Below are 19,206 nucleotides of genomic sequence, written 5' to 3' on the forward strand. Positions count from 1 at the left end.
CTAATGTTGAGTAGAGACTCATGAAGAAACCCCTCATCACAAGAAGCCCCTTTACTTATTAAGCCTACATTACAACTCAACATTAGACTAGAATTGTTTATTCCACTAAGGGTAAAAACCCCATTAAATAAACAAATCAAACATGCTCTATAAAGTTATAAACAATAGATCACTCCATCTTGGAGCAGGCAATGTGAGTATCATGGGCCAACCTCCCCAAGCTAGACACTAGAACTAATGGGAGAAAGACTACCCCAAGCCATTCGCTCCTAGCCAAATCAGCATGGCCCCATGGGTGAATGTATCATTCCCCCCCCCCCGCAATCAAATCAGCATGACCCCGTGGGAGAACGTCTACCCAATGCTACAAACTACAGAAATATCAACACAGGCATTGTTCATTGTTTTGAGCTCCATGCGATGCACATTGTATTGATTTGATGCTTGAGGATATGGGGAAACTCTCCTTCGTGAAGGAGGTGACTGATATGGCTAGAAGCATCCCCAAGTTCATATATACCCATGCTTTTGTTCTTAGCCTCATGAAGAGATGCACCAGAAACAGGGAGTTGCAATGTCCTCAATCACACATTTTGCCACCAACTTCATTACTCTTCAATCTTTGCTTCGATGTTAGTTCGAGTTGAAGCAAATGTTTGTTTGTGATGAGTGGCGTGATTATACATACAGCATGAGAGGATGGAGAGCCATTGCTAAATTGGTGTACATTGATTCCTCTTAGGTGAGAAGTGGAAGAAGTGTGCTCAGTTAGTGAACCTTTAGTTTTGAAATTGGTTGATAGTGATAACACCGCGATGGCTCATTTGTATGGCCATGGATAGGGCAAGAGAAGCTATCCTAGCTTATCATGTAACAATCAAATAATGTTATGATATTTGATTGATAGTCAATGGACAAGGATGCTCCATCGACCCATCGACTCATTAATTTTTTATGACCCTATTGCAAGATGGAGTTCTCATGTCCCAATGACTTGGTGTATGTCCATTACAATCTCCAACTATGGATGAAGCAAATGGAGAAAACACTGGGGTCCAGATGTGGATGGAATTTCCTTAGACAATGTTGATGTATTGTATAAGTGGTGGGTGGAGTTTGAGGTTCCTATCCTAGAGGAGTCACCTGCATGGTTAGAGTAACAAGTAAAACAGCAGGAGCAAGAGGAGGAGAATGTGGTAGCATCAGCACCACCTTCTACTGACATTAATGACCATAGTTCTATACACATCAGTCATTGTCTGACATTTGGTGCAGGGCCAGAGCCCTCTGCTATTAGGGGCAGGCCTAGCAAACAGCCCATCATCTTTTCTCGTAAAAGGGGGAGAGGGCATTGATAGCTAGCTGCTAGTTTTGTTTCTTTTGTCATTGTACATATAATTCATGATGATGAGATACATTTATATATGTGATGTCATTTTGTATTGGTTCTCCACTTTGAGTACTTGATTGGACAGCTATCAGGGTTCAGGCTTTAGTGTTGACTGTGATGTATCATTTTTATTTGGCATCCACTATGCCATATATCTCAGTGCTTTTTCCGTATTTATGTGTCAATGTGTTTATTTGATGTTATTGTTGTTTTATATGATAAACATTTTGGAAAAAATCTATATATTTAGTAATTTTTAATGTTTGCTATGGTTTTCCAATTTTTGCTGATTTTTTCACTGATGTTTCTGAAAGATGTTTTCTGGACCGTCACTGATTTTTTGCTGATGCCAATGTTTTCAACACTGCACTGAATACACACATCCCAGGACCTATATGGAGGACCTAAATGTCGAGGCATGATAAACCCAGATGAATACATATGTCTTTCACACTACAAGATATCCTACATACTCCATATTATTTTCATAAAATATTGAACAGGAAAACAGGGACTCTCAGACAAGGAAACTGAATAGGTAAATCAAGTACATATATATTGTCCTTTAGACCCTCCTACTAATTGAGTCTTTGCATGGATGCTGACCTATCAAGGACTGCTTTCCGAGGATCAGTTGTCTTGTACAAGGTTCACGGTTGCTTTCATGCCCTTATTGTTGGGGGGTTGAAACTTGAAACGATTCACCACAATTTATGAAACTGCAAGTGCACGTGGGAATGTTGGGGCCTTGTATAGTTGGAATCATGTCATGAACAGCAAGATATTCTGGAAATCTGTTACACTAGGTAATGTTGACTTGATTGGCCCTTTACAGTTCAGGGTCGCCTGCCATTGTATTAGAGTTGTTTCCTAGTATCTTATTTGGAAATTTAGATATGAAGCTGTTTTCAGTGGCTTTTTCTCTATATCAGCAGTTAGAAAATGTCTTATTAATGAATTAGCTTCATAATCGAAGGCTAAAGGCGCTCTCCTTGGCAGAGATGCAAGGTATAGTCAGGAGTGTAGTCTGACCTAACAGCCCTTCTTTTGTCCTTTAAGTAGACCAGCTGCCTGCTGAACCTTATCATTGTCATATTTTTCTTGCATTAATAAAAGCAGCATGTTCCCAAAAATATTGTGAATTATAATGAAGATTATCAATATGTGCATGCAGCAAACTTCTGCTAGCATTGAGAGGAAATTTCTCATAAAAGATTCTTGATACGTTTTCCAAATAAAATAGGGAGGATTCTTGATACATTTGTCTGATAAAAATGGGAGGCTCAAGAACTATAATTGTTGATACTGTGCTAAAACGTTCCTATCTTAAACCTGATACCCAAATCCTATATTTAAGATTGCCCATAATCCACACTAATGTTTACCTGAGATGAAATTGGTGATCATGGGATTGGATTGGGATCCATGTTTTGACCACAAGAAGTTATCCTCACAATGGTGTTTCATTGTGTTGCTGCAACTAAAAATTTCCTTGCAACAAGCTCAATAGTAAATACATATAGCCTTAATACATATTAATGTGAATGTCATTTATTTATTATCTAAGAGATAAAATGACTACTCTATACAGTGTTCAGTGACTAGTCTATATAGTTTATACAAACAATGCAATCTTTATGAATGTGAGAAATTCACAAATGCTGTGTGGGCACTTACATTAATCTGTCTTGGTCATGTGTAAGATTTTTGCCTTACAAGAAAAAGCCCAACACAAATGACATGAAATCAAACTCCCTATGCCTATAACAGTTACTGTTCAATTATCAATAATAAACAGCATAGCAGGAAATATGCATTAGAAAAGGAGTGACTATGCATCTTCATCTAAAACAAGACTAAAGCACACCATTTTGAAAACAGCATAAGTTTGAAATGCACTAGTATAAAAAGAGCATGGAACAACCTTAACAATTTGGACTACAATGGTCTTATCCGGATTGCTGAGGTCCACTTTATGGCGTTGAGGTACCAATTTTGCAACTGTATCAATAACCTTTGTCCGATCTATGCCGCTGTTTGCACGGGCCTCATACAAAACAGCAAACTGTAAAACATTCAGATTAGATTGATCATTTTCCTCCAGACATAGATGCCACCAACAATGAAAGATCAAACTTATGCAGCAAACATAAATGACAAAACAAGAGCACCATAAATACAATGCAAAAGCTATTTATTCCTTCTTCCACCAAATGGTATTGAACAAAAATACATAAAATTACATTAACAGCACAGATTTCAGATTTCAGACCCATTTTAAATTTTAAATCCCTCGTATTTGAACAGCCATCAAGTCACAACTGTAAAAAAGAAACCATCTCAATCTCATGTCACTTCTGGAAATACCTTAATAGGTGGATGGTCTTCTCCACTTGGAAAGTACTGTTCAATTAAAGATTTAGCTGTCCCTGAAATCTCTTCCACGGAAGCATAACATGTCAACTCCACTGGTAACACCCTCAAAATGAATCTGAAACCACAAAAAATAATGACACCTTCTTTACACTATAAATAATAACATGCAAGAACTACTAAAGGATATAAAAAAAAATAGCAAGTGTTCACTTTGTTTCCCTAAGCAATCAATAGATCAAAAATTCTCAAGTATGGCAGCAAGTACAGGAACCTTGACATGTGCTTCCCTGTAGAGGCAGCTTTGTTCATGATATATTCTACAAGCTCAGAAGGACTTGGGCATCCAGACTCTTTACGCATTCGTATAAATATAACACCATTGCACCCAGATTCCAAGCCCGCAAATTTTACCTGTTTAAAACAGCACATAAGATTCACTAGATTTTTTGAAAGTTGGGATCTATAAAGAAATGGGGTGTGTGTGTGTGTGTTGAAAGTTGGGATACAGAAAGAAATGGTGTGTGTGTGTGTGTGTGTGTATTGAAAGTTGGGATCCAGAAAGAACTGGTGTGTGTTTAAACTGTATCATTAAAATAATGCTCCCAAACATACTGATTTTAGAGTAGTACACAAGCAAATGCCAAAATGTAAAAGACAATACCATATAGAAGCAGGGTTTTCCTTAAATGCAGCATACAGCCCGTGTTTCACAAAGACAAAATCTCAAAACCCTAGTTGCTAGATTTGCAACCCTAAGTGACAACCTCATTTCCAATCCACAGCAGAAACTTGGAATCACTGATCCTCACCACAAACATCAGGAAACTGCACCGTTTCTCCCACAAACTACAATCTGAAAATTAAGCAGATACAATGACCACAAACTGCAGATTCAAGAATAGGTCATAAACTTCCACTATTGTGTTTTTCTGCAGAAACACTGTTAGTATCACCTTTAGGCTTTTGGCCTTTTCTGAGCAAGAAACATTCACTCGAATATTTCCAAATTCGAAGTACATCAGCAGATAAACTTAATTTCATGGCAGAATGAAGACTATTCTGAATTGACTCAGATGGTCGAAGGATAGCAGCAATCACTACAGGGACTTTTTCAAGGGCGTTGCTGTTATGAACCTCATGCAAGGACTCGATGACTCATTCTTTCAACAAAGGTTTCCATACTTTTTGTCCTAAAGATCTTACAGCATATAGCTTGGTCAATTTGCCATATTCAATTTTCAAGATTCACTTCAATTGTAGGCTTGCTTCAAATAGTCCCAACTTCCAAGACTCTTGACAATATACAAGAATCTTTCAAGATGCTAAAATCAAGATGTTTTTCCCAAGGTATCTAGTTGTTGCTCCTCTTGACAGTCCTCTTGATTCGTCTTCTATTTCTGTTCCTTGCTTCAAAGTTCAAACGCCTGGACATATTATCAAAGACTTTTCTTATTTTGGTGCCTTCAACAATAGACCTGGTACCAATTTCATGTATTTCGGACTTGTGCTATTACTTTGCAACCTTGACCCTCTGGATAGGGCTTTTTGTTGTCACTATAATAGTCTTCCAGGACAGGCCTAAGATGCTTCTTTGACTGCGGTCTTGATCATTCTTTATAGTTCTCGCCTTCGCTGGACTATTAGCCCACTGACAATCCTTACTCAGACCATTTAGGATGAGTTTACAGGTCTCGGTCTTCCTTATATAGGAGTGCAAGACCCTCGACCTAGAATGGGTCTCTCTTTGTGCACGTTGGACCTCTTGAAAGATGATATGCCTGAAGCGCGCTTATCTAGACACCTCAGAAACTTCAGATCCCAAGCCCAAGATTGCGGCCTTATTTCAAAGATCTAATCTTATTAGAAGGATGCTCAAAAAATGGACTTCCTCTTGATTGGCTTTACTTCTAAGCTCTTTGGCCTTTAAGATACATGCAAACAGACCCTTAGCTCTAATACCATGTTGGAAAATTGACTAGGGCAGTATTTTAATTTTAATTTCCTTTACTTGACAATTATTTGTGATATTATGATCTTCTTTATTATGCTTATGTTCTTATCATCAAATAAATGCCAAAACAATAAAGATCACAACCAAACAAAGATGAACACATGATATAGGATCTAAGCCAGGGCAAACCCCTCCAAGGGGAAAACCCAGAAAGAACTTCTCTTCTTATAGAATCAATTCAAAGGAGACTTCCAAGACCAAAACCTAGACCAGCCTGCCACTAAGAACCAAGTCAACCAGCGAATCTTACTTCTTCAATGCAAGACAAAACATCCAAGGGTAGCGAAGCAAGATCTCTTCAAGATGAGGGCTCTTCTAGCCTTTCGTCCTTACCAAGGCATCCTGCAACACCTACTGTAATTTCGGGCCTGAGGTAACCCTAGAAAACCTAGGTTATACGCACATGTGAACAGTGGAAGGCAGATTTCAGACCTCCGAATAGTTCTACCTCCTTTGCTATTGCATATCAAACTTGCTAGACTTGATCTAGCCCTCTTATGATCTTCATATATCTTTCCCAACCACAGACTAAAAACAAGAAGTAATGTGCTCGATGTGTGTAGCAAATTGGTTGAAGTTCCATCCAGCCTTCCAAGATGCTCCATTATCCCTCGCTAGGCCGACTTCTCCTTGGTTGGCCGACTTGGTCTTGGGAGCCTTATAGACATTTCTAAATGTTGGAAATAATATTGGGGGGTGAATCAGTGTTAGCAAATCAATAATCTTTTCATTTCCATTATCATATTCATATACGCTACTTCAGTTAAAGATACCCACGTGTATACGCAACTGTGTTTAATGCAACTAGCGTATATCCAATAAACTTATGATTCAGTTAGTTGATCTTCAATGAGTGCATCAGAACATTATTAACCATATGAACAATAAACAGATGTAGTAAAACAGAACAGATCACCACACATAAGAAGCACACATGAACACCATGATATAAGCTGGAAACCCAATGTGAGTGAAAACCACCTGCTGCAATTCGTCTCTATCTTCTTTTAATTAGAAACTTCTTTTTAGAATATTTCTGTACTAGTGCAATCTTATACTAGTACACAGGCTTCTACCTGCAGAAAGCTACAACCTTCTCTCGTTCTCCAACTTCTCCTAGAAGGGAGCTACAACCCCCTAGCGGATGTACTAGTATGTAGGTGCTGACCTACAGAAGGCTACAACCTTCTCTTTTCTTCCAGGGACCACGTTTCATAAATTTTCAGACTGGATCCATAAATACAAAACAATCACCATTGCAATACAATCATTAACTCTGAATCACCAACAACTGAATCACTGAAACCCTGTCATCAAAACATAGTCACCAAAACACAAAGCAGAGCCCAGAACTCTGCAACAACCACTAGAACCAATAGCAACCTCAAACATCAAATCTCATAATGTATACGCTACTTGACTGTGTCGAACCAACGTGTATATGCCCTTTCACTAAGAGAACCTGTGTACAGATCTGAAAATAATTACTTATACCTTCGCTGCAATTTTTAACTTCAGATATACCCAGAACATAAGATATAAAGGATAAAACATGCGTCAGTATTCAGATCTATTCATGATCATACCACATAATGATAATGCATTCCAATCTTCATGATCCCGGTCCATCAACCTTTATCAACCGCAAAGGTGCCTCCTAGGTTCAGATCAAGCAAAGCATCACAAACCCATAACCAGCATACTAGATCTCATACTTCATCAGATTATTCATCACTTGCACCTCTTGGCCTAGTGATCTTCTCCTTATATAGGTTCAGGCCTCTCTCAATACCATGGTCCAAAACCACGTAGAACCAATACCTTGGACCCAATACCTGGGGTCAACACTTCGGACCAAATACCATGGACCAATACCCAAATACCATGGACCAAATACCACAGACCAAAACTTATGGTGAACCCGCATGTATACACATTCTTGTCACAGCGAACCTGCGTATACTTCTCTGATCATTCTAGTTGTACTATGATCTGTCATCTGAGTGAGTTGCCATCAAGGACAACACCTATATCAAAATGCCAACAATCTCCCCCTTTGGACTTGATGGCAACATCCACACCAAGTCACTCTCCCCCTTTGACATCAAGGGCAAAGGGCGGACCAAGATATTCTCTCCCTTGATATGCATTCTGTTGTCCATACTCCCCCTGAGTACATGCTGAAATCTCTGATTGAGCTCCCCCTTTGTACATGTCAAGATGTACCAATCCGTCCATGCTCCCCCTGAGCACATGCCGAGTTCTGCAAAAATATTTTTCAAGAGAATAACATGACTCTACAACTTAACTAAGTGAGTATGACCTTCCTATCACCAATGACTCATACATACATCAATCTTCCAACCAAGTGGGGATACACCATTTTAACTCATCCACCCAACCAAGTGGGGATATACCAAATGTTTATACATGACTGAGATAGACATTATTACATCATCCTTCCCATGCAAAGTGGGGTTACAAATTGGGTCTTTTCATGACCTTTACATCAAATGATATACATGACTTTTATAACAATGACCAGCAATCTAAACAAGACCATGATAGTCATCAGCAACTATCGTACACCATATATGATCTGCAACATAAGCATTTGTCATTAGCATCTAGACTTGTAACCTGCAATCCATTCTCTTGGCCAATCAACAATCAATAGCAAGATGTATCAATAAGCATCATCACCAAAGACTTCTAACCATAATGCCAACAATTATGCATTATTCGAAGCATATGCTCCCCCTGAACCTGTGCCAACCACCATATCAGACTTCTTTTCCTGTTCTGTTGCTTTTTCTTCAGAGCTCCATATACACGACTCTAAAGCCTCCAACTCGCGTATATACGCAACTTCTATTTATAATATCTGCGTATGAAAATTGGAATACTGAAGGTCTACACTTTCAGTTTCCCCTGTGTCTGTTACGTCTGCTAACTGAGTTATGCCACCTCTTTCTGACTCTAATTTTGTCTTCTTCAATACCTGGAATTGCGATGATGTATGATCCTCTTGCTTTGGAGTTCGAATTTTGCTCCTGCATTCCCTTACTTTATGTCCAACCTTGTTACATGCATAACATCTTACATGTTTCATATTCCTTCTATTGCAATCAATTGCTTTGTGACCAAACATATTGCAAGCAAAACAATATCCCTTAAAGTACCTGGAACGTGATGATCTTTCTATGTGACGGTCTTGAACCATTCTTCTTCTACATCTGGCTGCAACATGTCCAAGATTATGACATTCATAACATTCAACATTACTCATCAGAGGAAATAACCATTTATCACTTCCACAGTTAGGAACAAAAGATTTTCTTTGAAGAATTTCTTTCCTTGGTTGCTGCTGGGGTTGACCACTTATCTCCTTGTTGATCATTTCAGATTTTGCATTAGAATTCCTTCCCTCACCTTGTGAGCTAGATTCACCTTCAACGGTTTCATAAAAACTAAGACCAGTTTTGATAGCAAGGGATCTTTGACTACTAAGAATATCATCCAAAATCTTAGTACTGTCTTGAAATCGTAATAGTTTATCCTTTTCTTCTAATTTACCTTTTAAGATATTTACCTCAACCTGATGTTGTTCTTCCTTTTCTAGATATTGCTTCCTTATGTTTTCTTCAGCTTTTCTTCCTTCTTCCACTTGTTGCCTTAATTCGAGCACTTCATGTTCTTGTTCTTCAAGAGCTTCTTTATTCTGCTTCTTTGATTCTTTAAGATCTTCTTTTAGAGAGAGGATCTTAGATTCAAGTCTCTGAATTGTTATGCTCTGATCTTTTACTACATCCTGCAGCTGCTCCCTTACTCTGGTTACTGTCTCCAGCTGTTCTTTTAATCTGGTAACTTCTTCTGTTTCTACGTCCTTATTTTCATATGCCATGAGAAGTCTAATGTCTTCATCACTATTGGATGAGTCATTACTTTTATCATGAGTATAATAACTTCTATTACCTTCTTCAGACATCTTTCCTTTGTTATGAGGGCATCTAGCAGCGTAGTGACCAACTCTACCACAAGAAAAGCATTTGAAAGGTAGCTTACCTTTGAACCTTCCAGATCCCCGTTCAAGATTCTTGACAAAATTTACCTCATATTCTTCTTCTGAAATGTATCCTGATTCACTGAGTTTTTCTTTTCCATTTGCTAATACTTTAAATGCGGCTTCTCTCATATCTGATGGTCCTCCTTTTCTCATCTCAAAAGCAGTTAAGATTCCGTGAAGCTGCGTCATAGTGATTTTCTGCAGATCCTCCTTTTCTTCTATGGCAAACACTTTGGATTCAAATTTAGCAGACAAGGATCTCAAAACTTTTTCAACTAAGACAACTTCCTTAATTTCTTCACCTAGATTTCTCATACAATTGACAATCTCATCTATACGCAGGAAGTAATTAGCTATGCTTTCATTACTATGCATATTAAGAGTTTCATACCGTATTCTGAGAGTTTGAAGCTTAGCACGTTTTACCTGATCATCTCCTTCGTAGCTTAGAATGATTTTGTCCCATATTTCTTTCGCTGATTTGCACTGCATGACCTTGACAAATTCTGATTGTGACAAACTTCCCAATAAGACAGTAACAGCTTTCGCATTGAGTTCATATTGCTTTCTATCTACTGTATCTATAGGAATTGCTAATGGATATGTATATCCTCTTTCCATGATTCCCCAAACATTCGTTCCAAGCGATTGTAGATATGTTGTGGTTCTTATCTTCCAGTAGACAAAATTGCTCCCATCGAAGATTGGTGGTCTGACGGATCCCTCTCTTTCTTGATTACTCATCCTGATGGATCTTCCTTCAAGCGATCAAGCTTTTTCTAAAGGACCTGCTCTGATTCCAATTGTTGGAAATAATACTGAGGGGGGTGAATCAGTATTAGCAAATCACTAATCTTTTCATTTCCATTATCAGATTCATATATGCTACTTCAGTTAAAGATACCTGCGTGTATACGCAACTGTGTTTAATGCAACTAGCGTATATCCAGTAAACTTATGATTCAGTTAGTTGATCTTCAATGAGTGCATCAGAACATTATTAACAATATGAACAGTAAACAGATGCAATAAAACAGAAAAGATCATAACACATAAGAAGCTAACATGAACACCATGATATAAGGTGGAAACCCAATGTGGGTGAAAACTACCTGCTGCAATTCGTCTCCATTTTCTTTTAATAAGAAACTTCTTTTTAGAATGTTTTTGTACTGGTGCAGTGTTATACCAGTACATAGGCTTCTACCTGCAAAAGGCTACAACCTTCTCTCATTCTCCTGGAAGGGAGCTACAACCCCCTAGCTCTTGTACTAGCGGATGTACTAGTACGTAGGTGCTGACCTACAGAAGGCTACAACCTTCTCTTTTCTTCCAGGGACCACGTTTCATAAATTTTCAGATTGGATCCATAAATACAAAACAATCACCACTACAATACAGTCATTAACTCTAAATCACCCAACAACTGAATAACTGAGACCCTGTCATCAAAACACAGTCAGCAGAACACAGAGCAGAGCCCAGAACTCTGCAACAACCACTAGAACCAACAGCAACCTCAAACATCAAATCTCATAATGTATACACTACTTGACTGTGTTGAACCAGCGTGTATATGCCCTTTCACCAAAGAGAACCCGTGTACAGATCTAAAAATAATTACTTATACCTTTGCTGCAATTTTCAACTTCAGATATACCCAGAACATAAGATATAAAGGATAAAACATGCGTCAGTATTCAGATCTATTCATGATCATACCACATAATGATAATGCATTCTAGTCTTCATGATCCCGGTCCATCAACCTTTATCAACCGCATAGGTGCCTCTTAGGTTCAGATCAAGCAAAACATCACAAACCCATAACCAGCATACTAGATCTCATACTTCATCAGATTATTCATCACTTGCACACTTGCACCTCTTGGCCTAGTGATCTTCTCCTTATATAGGTTTAGGCCTCTCTCAATACCATGGTCCAAAACCACGTAGAACCAATACCTTGGACCCAATACCTAGGGTCAACACTTCGGACCAAACACCATGGACCAAATACCACGGACCAAAACTTAGATTCCCAACATGTACACACCTTTCCTTCTGTAAACATGTGTGTGTACGTATACGCGACTTGGTATATGGTGAACCCGCGTGTATACGCATTCTTGTCACAGCGAACCTGCGTATACCTCTCTGATCATTCTAGTTGTACTATGATCTATCATCTAAGTGAGTTGCCATCAAGGACAACACCTGTATCATACCTATATCAAAATGCCAACACTAAATTCAAAATAATTTTTCTTTCCTTGATACAAATGCCCGAAAGGGTCTTTTTACAATATGACAATGACTCCTTGACTCATGTAAACCCTAGGAGCATAGAATGCTTGACCTAGTAACAAATAACTTGAGCATGAAACCCATGCTTTACAAATAATTTTTCTTTTGTTCTTTACATCATTTTTCTTTCTTCTTTTGATAGATACATACGAATTATATCATGATATGAACCAAATGACAATTATGAAGACCAAAACTAGTTACATTTTCCAACAGGACTAACATTCGATTTTATGTTTTTTTGTAGGAAATGGTTGTCATGATTCACCAATTTCATATTTCATTATCTGGCCATTCAGTTGGTCTTCTGGAACTTTGACACACTGCAGCTGTACTGCATGCTGGGATGTCCTTAGTTAGCAGCCATGAGGGGAATAGCTTGCACTTAAAGGCTACAAGCAGTATGTTTTTTGCTAACTTTCTGTAGTACAGCATGTAATAATTCATCTACTTAAAATCACTAATTTTCAACAACAATTGCTGTCACATCTTCATTGGATAATTAGACATTGTTTTCTGCAATCAGTTGCTGATCATTTTAAGCATAAGTGCTCACTTTCTAGCATGTTAAGTATCAGTTATGAACCCAGCCTGAGGCCTACTGCAATATTTAACAATAGTAATATATCGCATCTACCTTTTAAGCCATAATCTTTAATATTGGGTATTTATTTTAATAGAAGAAGACATTAAATAGTCCTATATCAAGATGCTGGCAGTTAAAAGACAAAAATGTTGTTCTCCCTGGTTATATAAGTCAAAGTTGGTTGGTATTTACAACTGAAATCTTAAAGGAGGAATGAAATAGAAGGAAAGAGTCCATAGAGTGTTAAATGAAAATTGATGATCCACACATAAACATGAAACCTGCATGATGAGTAGCATAGGTACTTGCAAACAAAAGGAACAACATATCAATCAATAAATAAATCACAAACCAAAGGTTATATACAACAATCAAACCAAAATGCCACACAAAGAAATTTCACAAATATTAATTTGCAAGCTCACCTTTTCCCTGTCCCCCAGTTCTTCAAGTTCTGCTTCTAGAAGTTTATCAATGGTACAGCACCTTGCTTTCGAATTCTCGCCAGCATTTTTCCCAAGACTCGCCTCCAGTAGCTGGTCCTTCACAGGACTTCCTCCTTCACCTCCTTCTTTACCTTCCAGTTTAGCTTTCCCATCAGTTTCCCCTTCACCTCCTTCTTTGCCTTCCAGTTTCTCTTTCCCATCAGTTTCCCCTTCACCTCCTTCTTTGCCTTCCAGTTTCTCTTCCTCATCATTTTTCCCTTCACCTCCTACATTGCCTTCCCGTTTCTCTTCCCCATCATTTTCCCCTTCCCGTCCCCCATCATGCCCATTTTTATCACCAGATTTCTGATCAGACTCATCATCACTGCTAGAAGATCCTTCATCATCACTTCTAAATACTTTCCTTGATGATTGAATGGATGGTAGCTGGTTATGTGACTTGACATCTCTCTCCAATCCCTTTTCATGTAACAACTCCTCATAAAACTGCATTTACCAGAAATATCAATTGACTACGTTTTGTCAGCGATGAAATTCATAACACGCACACACAAGAATCACTTCAACAGCAGAATCTGTACAAGTTAAACCAGACCCTCTTGCATAACAACTTGACATAAAGAATTAAACAAGCACTCAAGCTAATATGACCATGACTAAGAATATCTATATGTCACACTTGAATATGGTGTTATTTTCTAAACTTTCTAGAGAAATATTCCAACACTTAAAGTAGCTCACTCAATATTTACCCAACTGCACTCGGTTCATTTGGTCATCAAACAACATCACAACTTATATACACATAAAAAGAAATGTAACTTTCCTATTCAAGTATATTCTTTTGAATGAAACCATCCATCTGATCCCTGAAATTCCTTTTCCAATAACGTTTCATGGTTTCCCTAGAGGCTTGTCCTTTCTTCTATAAAGAGGAGTCACAAACGCGTAGTATTTTTTAAACATTGTAATGTTTATTTTATGAAGTCATAAGGTTAAGTTATAGAATCATGCTAAGTTAGACTTAATAAAGTGTGCTGTTAGACATGTTAAGTCAAGTTATTAAGTTGTAATAAAGAAAGCTGTTCCCCGTGTCTATCCTTGTAATTCTATATATACAAGTTTACAATACATATATATGACATTGATTTACTGTCCAAACAAATGCAATATACCTTTGGTTCTTCCACCTACATTCCACAAATATAACCACATGCATGTCCATTATTTTTTAAAGTATAATCATGAAATAAAATGCTTGCGCCCCATTTGAAGGGATTCAAATCTTATAACGACCATAAAAGCCTACATACAACTTGCATAATTTTATGGGTATTAGAACAATTGAATGGGTTTTCAAAAGTTCTAACGTGTAAGAGGTACCTTCCTTATTAATATTAGCTAATTCTTTCAGGAAACAATACTTACCAAAATTCATATTTTTAAACAGAGACAAGGCCAATACATATACTCTTGAAACTCGGATCTTTTGTAGAGAACAGCAGCCAAAAAATCCTTGAGAATGAACTCAAAACAGACATGACTCTGAAATTGCCTCTATGTTGAATCCTTGTCTTTTATGTTGTGCTATCATTGATCAATAACAAATCCATGTTCCCTCCTCATTCAGTGGAATTTGGAAATTCTTTTTCACAATATCTATAATGTAATTCAATTGCAACATTGCTCTAAACATCCACTACAGAACCTTAATGGCTGTACATGCGTGCAACCAGCAGTCCCCTGCAAGTAATGCTGTCTCTCAGATACATTGTTTCTTGGCATAAGTTTGGACACAGTTCTTCAAATGGCACAAATAATCCTAAATTTTAATGTTGAATTTGGGTAACCAATATTGATACAAATGTTACCTTGATAATAATCATAATATCATGGCACCTGCATATAGAGACACTGAAGATAATGGTAGTGAATACACTAGATAAACCTCATCTTAACTTTAACACTTTTGATGTCATGTATTGATAAAAGGTGTAGCAAAAGCCTTCTAATCAATGTTACCAGACTCAGCTGGGAAAAAACCTCAGCAAGACAGAAGAGTCAAGAGTTTGACTGAGGAAAAACTCAGCAAGTACAAAAATATAAGCAGGGCATGACAGCTTCTGGGCATTAGCCCAGCGGTTTCTGGGCATTCATAGGCAAGTTGGCTAGTCATGGTTGAGTTGACTGAGGTCAACTCAACTACCCAAGTCAAACTCAGTCAACCGGAGTATGATTCACCCCCAAGGCATTTTGACTCATTTGGCTCATAAGCAGAGTCAAAGTCAGATACTCACAAGTCTGGTGACAGAGCTTATAATAGAGAAACACAAGACAAATGAGCCAAACCTACCAAAATGCTGTTCTAACCAAAAACTAAAAGTGATGAATAAACTCAACATGGATAATAAAGCCAAGTCCGTGAATGAAGCAAAAGAGAAAGACCACTTTACTTTTAGCCATGAAAAACTAACATGAAAAACTAACTCAAAATCAAGAGAAAGTCCAAACATCAATCCTCTCTAATATTATAAGGGCACTTGACAAATGGCAGAGACCTCTGATCATCTAGTTATTTTTTTTACTTCTTTTATTTGAGTTGCTCCTTTTGGTGCTTTTCTGTTGGCTATTATTTCTGGTTGATGCATTCCATGTTAGAAATGGTGGAGATAATGTCAGATAAGATAAAGATAATTATTTTAGCATCCAACCATGTCCCAAAAGTAGGTCAAGGTGACTATGAAGTACAAACAGTAATTATAGTATGTAGGAGTGTACTAGACTATTATGAATGCAAAATAAAATAGAGACAGAACAAATCTGAGAAAAAGGTCTTAGTTCAAAGAAAAGAAATGATTTCCACTTATTTCACTTTATTATCACGCTGCACCTGCATATATCTCACACATCATAAATCATCATTAAAAATATATTTATAGCACCTAATTCCCGTATCATCAATATCGAGCATCCCTTTCCTCGAGACTTGGTGTTAGCTTTCAAGGTTACTCTAAAAGTAATTAAACCATCCTTGGGGGTGCTTAATGCGATATGGAGTGCATGGTATATGTATGACCCATAGTTGTGCCATGAAGGACATGCACATGTGGAGGTGGCTTGCTCTCGGATTGCTATACGTTCTATGGATGCTTAAGTGGGTTTCTTCATTGGAGAATTGGAGAACTTTAGACAACTTAGTGACTTTCTCGATATTGACCACATGGAGATTGGTTCCTTACTTGGAGGATGCTTTGCTTTGGAGGAGCATTGAACAATCTAGAGCAAGGCGCTGAACCCTCAATGGCATGGCCACACTTGGATTGCTTGCATGGGACTTATACTTGACATAAGCATGCTTGGGTTAATCCGGTGGTCATGTAGGTGGTGGATCTAGAGGATACACATGACTTAGGAGGTGCTTTGAAGCCTTGGAGTTCTTGGAGGAGCATTGGATCTGGCTCAAAAAGCACTCATGCCTTGGAACCTTGCTTGTTTAGAACACCACCTTAGAGTTTGACATGTCTCCTTTTGGAGTGTAACACTTCACGTGTGTGGACCTACTTCTTAGAGATAAATTGCTTATAAAGGTTTAGGCATATTTTATATTGTTGACCTCCCTTACCTCTCAAATAAATAGAGGAAGAAATTCCTTTCATTAATCATTCATTCATCATCATTGTACTCTATTCCTTGTACTTGTCATATAGGGAGCAAGATGGTAGGGTTCATAAGGAAACCCTAGGAGAAGACATGAAAAGCAAGGTGTCCTAATCATTCTTAGAGAGATTGCCTTGTGAGATGATAGGGTTGTCTCTTATGAAGTGCAAGATGTTGGCGGTGATGATTATTTTCATTCATTCACTGATACCCATGTTAGAAATGAGAGGAGTGGAGTGTACTAGTCTTTCTCTCTCCTAGTACACTTTTCTTTAGTGTAATCTCTCTCTGTCTTGGAGCACTAGGGTTCTTGAAGAATTCAAGTGAAATTCTAGGGATAGGGCTTGACCCTAAGGAAGCAAATAAAAGGTTTGGTAAAATCCTAAAAGAGGAAGCGGCATTATTGAGGAGAAGAGAAAGAGATACCTTAACACTTATGAGAGACAAGTGTTGAAGCAAAGGAGGGCTTGCTTGCTGGAAATCTTTAGTGGTGGTTAGGGTTTTCCTGGTTTTCCCTAGCTAGGGTTTTGTAGAGCTTGAAGAATTGTACCAATTTGTGATAAAGCTATGGTATGTGCATGTACTTCATTCTTATATGTGTGTGATGTTTCCAGCTGTCCAAAGCTTCTGCAATTGCAGATTTGATTTTCAGATTGTATTGTCTTCCTTAATGGGTAACTTTCAGCACTTCTTGTTCATGCTGATTTGACATAATGCTTAAATTGTTAAGTGATGCAATGTAATCAGAGGATGAGAGCAGATTTACTGTTGTAAATATACTGTATTTAAAATGATTTCAGAGCTAGCTTATGCTTGGAAAAGTGTGCCCTAAGGGCTGAAACTTATTGCTATATGTTTGGTAATGGTATCGTCTCTGTTCTCTTCGGCAACCTACTTTGTTAGGTTGATGTGGAATCAAATATTGTGCACACTCTGCTGCTGTAAATTAATATTCAGATCAGTGCTAAGGCTGATGTTCACAGAGACTAGATCTGAGTAACCTCCTTGTGAGGTGAAATTCCAGTATTGCATTAACTGCCCTGGAGTTAAAATTTCTCCACTTGCCTATTAGGCAACCAATCAACAATACACACCTTTTCCTCTTGTTGCAATGGGGAAAACATTTTTCTGTCTTCAAGGGTAAACATTTTAAATTGCTTATTCCAAGTTAAATCTTGAAATTATACTGCATCAGAAGTTGCCCATTTATTTTATCACTGGGAAATATATCTTCTGGAACAAATTAAGTTTCTCAGCACTGTGCTAAGTGCGAAAACTAACCATTTCATCTTTAAAACTGAGACCAACACAAACACTCCAAGATTTAATGGTTTCTTTTAGTATACACTATATGTAATATCCCTAGGGAATTTTTGCCCTTAGGTTTACAAGATCACAGGGTAAAATCTACAATATTCCCTTCAAATCTAAACAGAGATGATATAGAGTACATAATAATGTAATCAAGCAGTAGTTTGCACAACACATTAATAGTTCATATCAGTTTCAATTTACGGCTACTCATACACCAGTAGACCTGGTTGCATAACATTCATAATAGTGACAGTATTGAATGCACACAAGTATTTTATTTCACCAATTGCTCATACAATGAAACCAATTCACAAGTACAGTGTACCCTGTAGTTTAACTTCTCCTATTTAATTATTATTGTACTAGACAGTCCTTGCTGTCCTATACTATTGTTCTGACCTGACAAATGATAATGATCCTTACAATACTTCAGGGATGCTGTAATAGCTCCCTAGAGTACTCCGCTGCCCTAATCTTTCCTTGCTGCTACAGAGAAATGGATAGAGTATTTGTTGCCTCAGGTAGGAGCCCAGGAGAGCTCGCTGTCTCTATCTCAAGTGAGCCGCACGCCTTGAACATGTATTCCAGCTTCTTTTGATCAAGTACGGACCTTGCTGACCTACCATAGTCACAGTCAGGCCTTGGTGCTGCAGAGAGGATCTTCGTTGACTTAGAATCCCCGATAAAACCACAGAAATTTTTCTTCTCACTTGCCAAACCAGATAAGAGACGTCTCAAGCTACTATGATCACACCCTGGAAGAGCCGTTGTGGGCTTTGGCTGAGATCCACTTCTTCCTGGGACTTATCCGCAGTCCTAATTCAGCCAAAAGGACTTCTTTGCGGCCACAGAAATCAATGGGAGGGCTCCAATTCCCTTGATCTGTCTAACGGTCCCCCTGTAGCACAGTTAAGGGGTGCCGCTGCCCTAGGTTTGCCATAGAGTAACCTCTGTGGTCTTTGTCTATCCTTAATCAAGCTGCAGTGCCACAGATAGGTTTGGAGATGAGGCCACTACCACAATCAAGGTGTCTGGTCCTACCTTGCTGCTCCT

At 38.2% G+C, this 19,206-nt stretch overlaps 1 protein-coding gene across 1 annotated transcript in view; it reads right to left on the reverse strand.

Annotated features, from left to right (window-relative positions):
* The window catches only part of LOC149238219 (THUMP domain-containing protein), a 109,711-nt gene that overhangs the window by 28,877 nt on the left and 61,628 nt on the right, over positions 1-19,206 (reverse strand). The window contains exons 3-6 of the mRNA XM_089372950.1: positions 13,162-13,668; positions 4,038-4,177; positions 3,758-3,881; positions 3,315-3,455 (exon numbers count right to left, since the gene is read on the reverse strand). Of these exons, the coding sequence (XP_089229076.1) occupies positions 3,315-3,455; positions 3,758-3,881; positions 4,038-4,177; positions 13,162-13,668 (912 nt within the window). The remainder of the gene's footprint in view (positions 1-3,314; positions 3,456-3,757; positions 3,882-4,037; positions 4,178-13,161; positions 13,669-19,206) is intronic.

Source organism: Pinus tabuliformis, chromosome 8, assembly GCF_031772625.1.
Source record: "Pinus tabuliformis cultivar Carrire ecotype Pingquan chromosome 8, CPIR1, whole genome shotgun sequence".
Lineage (NCBI taxonomy): Eukaryota > Viridiplantae > Streptophyta > Pinopsida > Pinales > Pinaceae > Pinus > Pinus tabuliformis.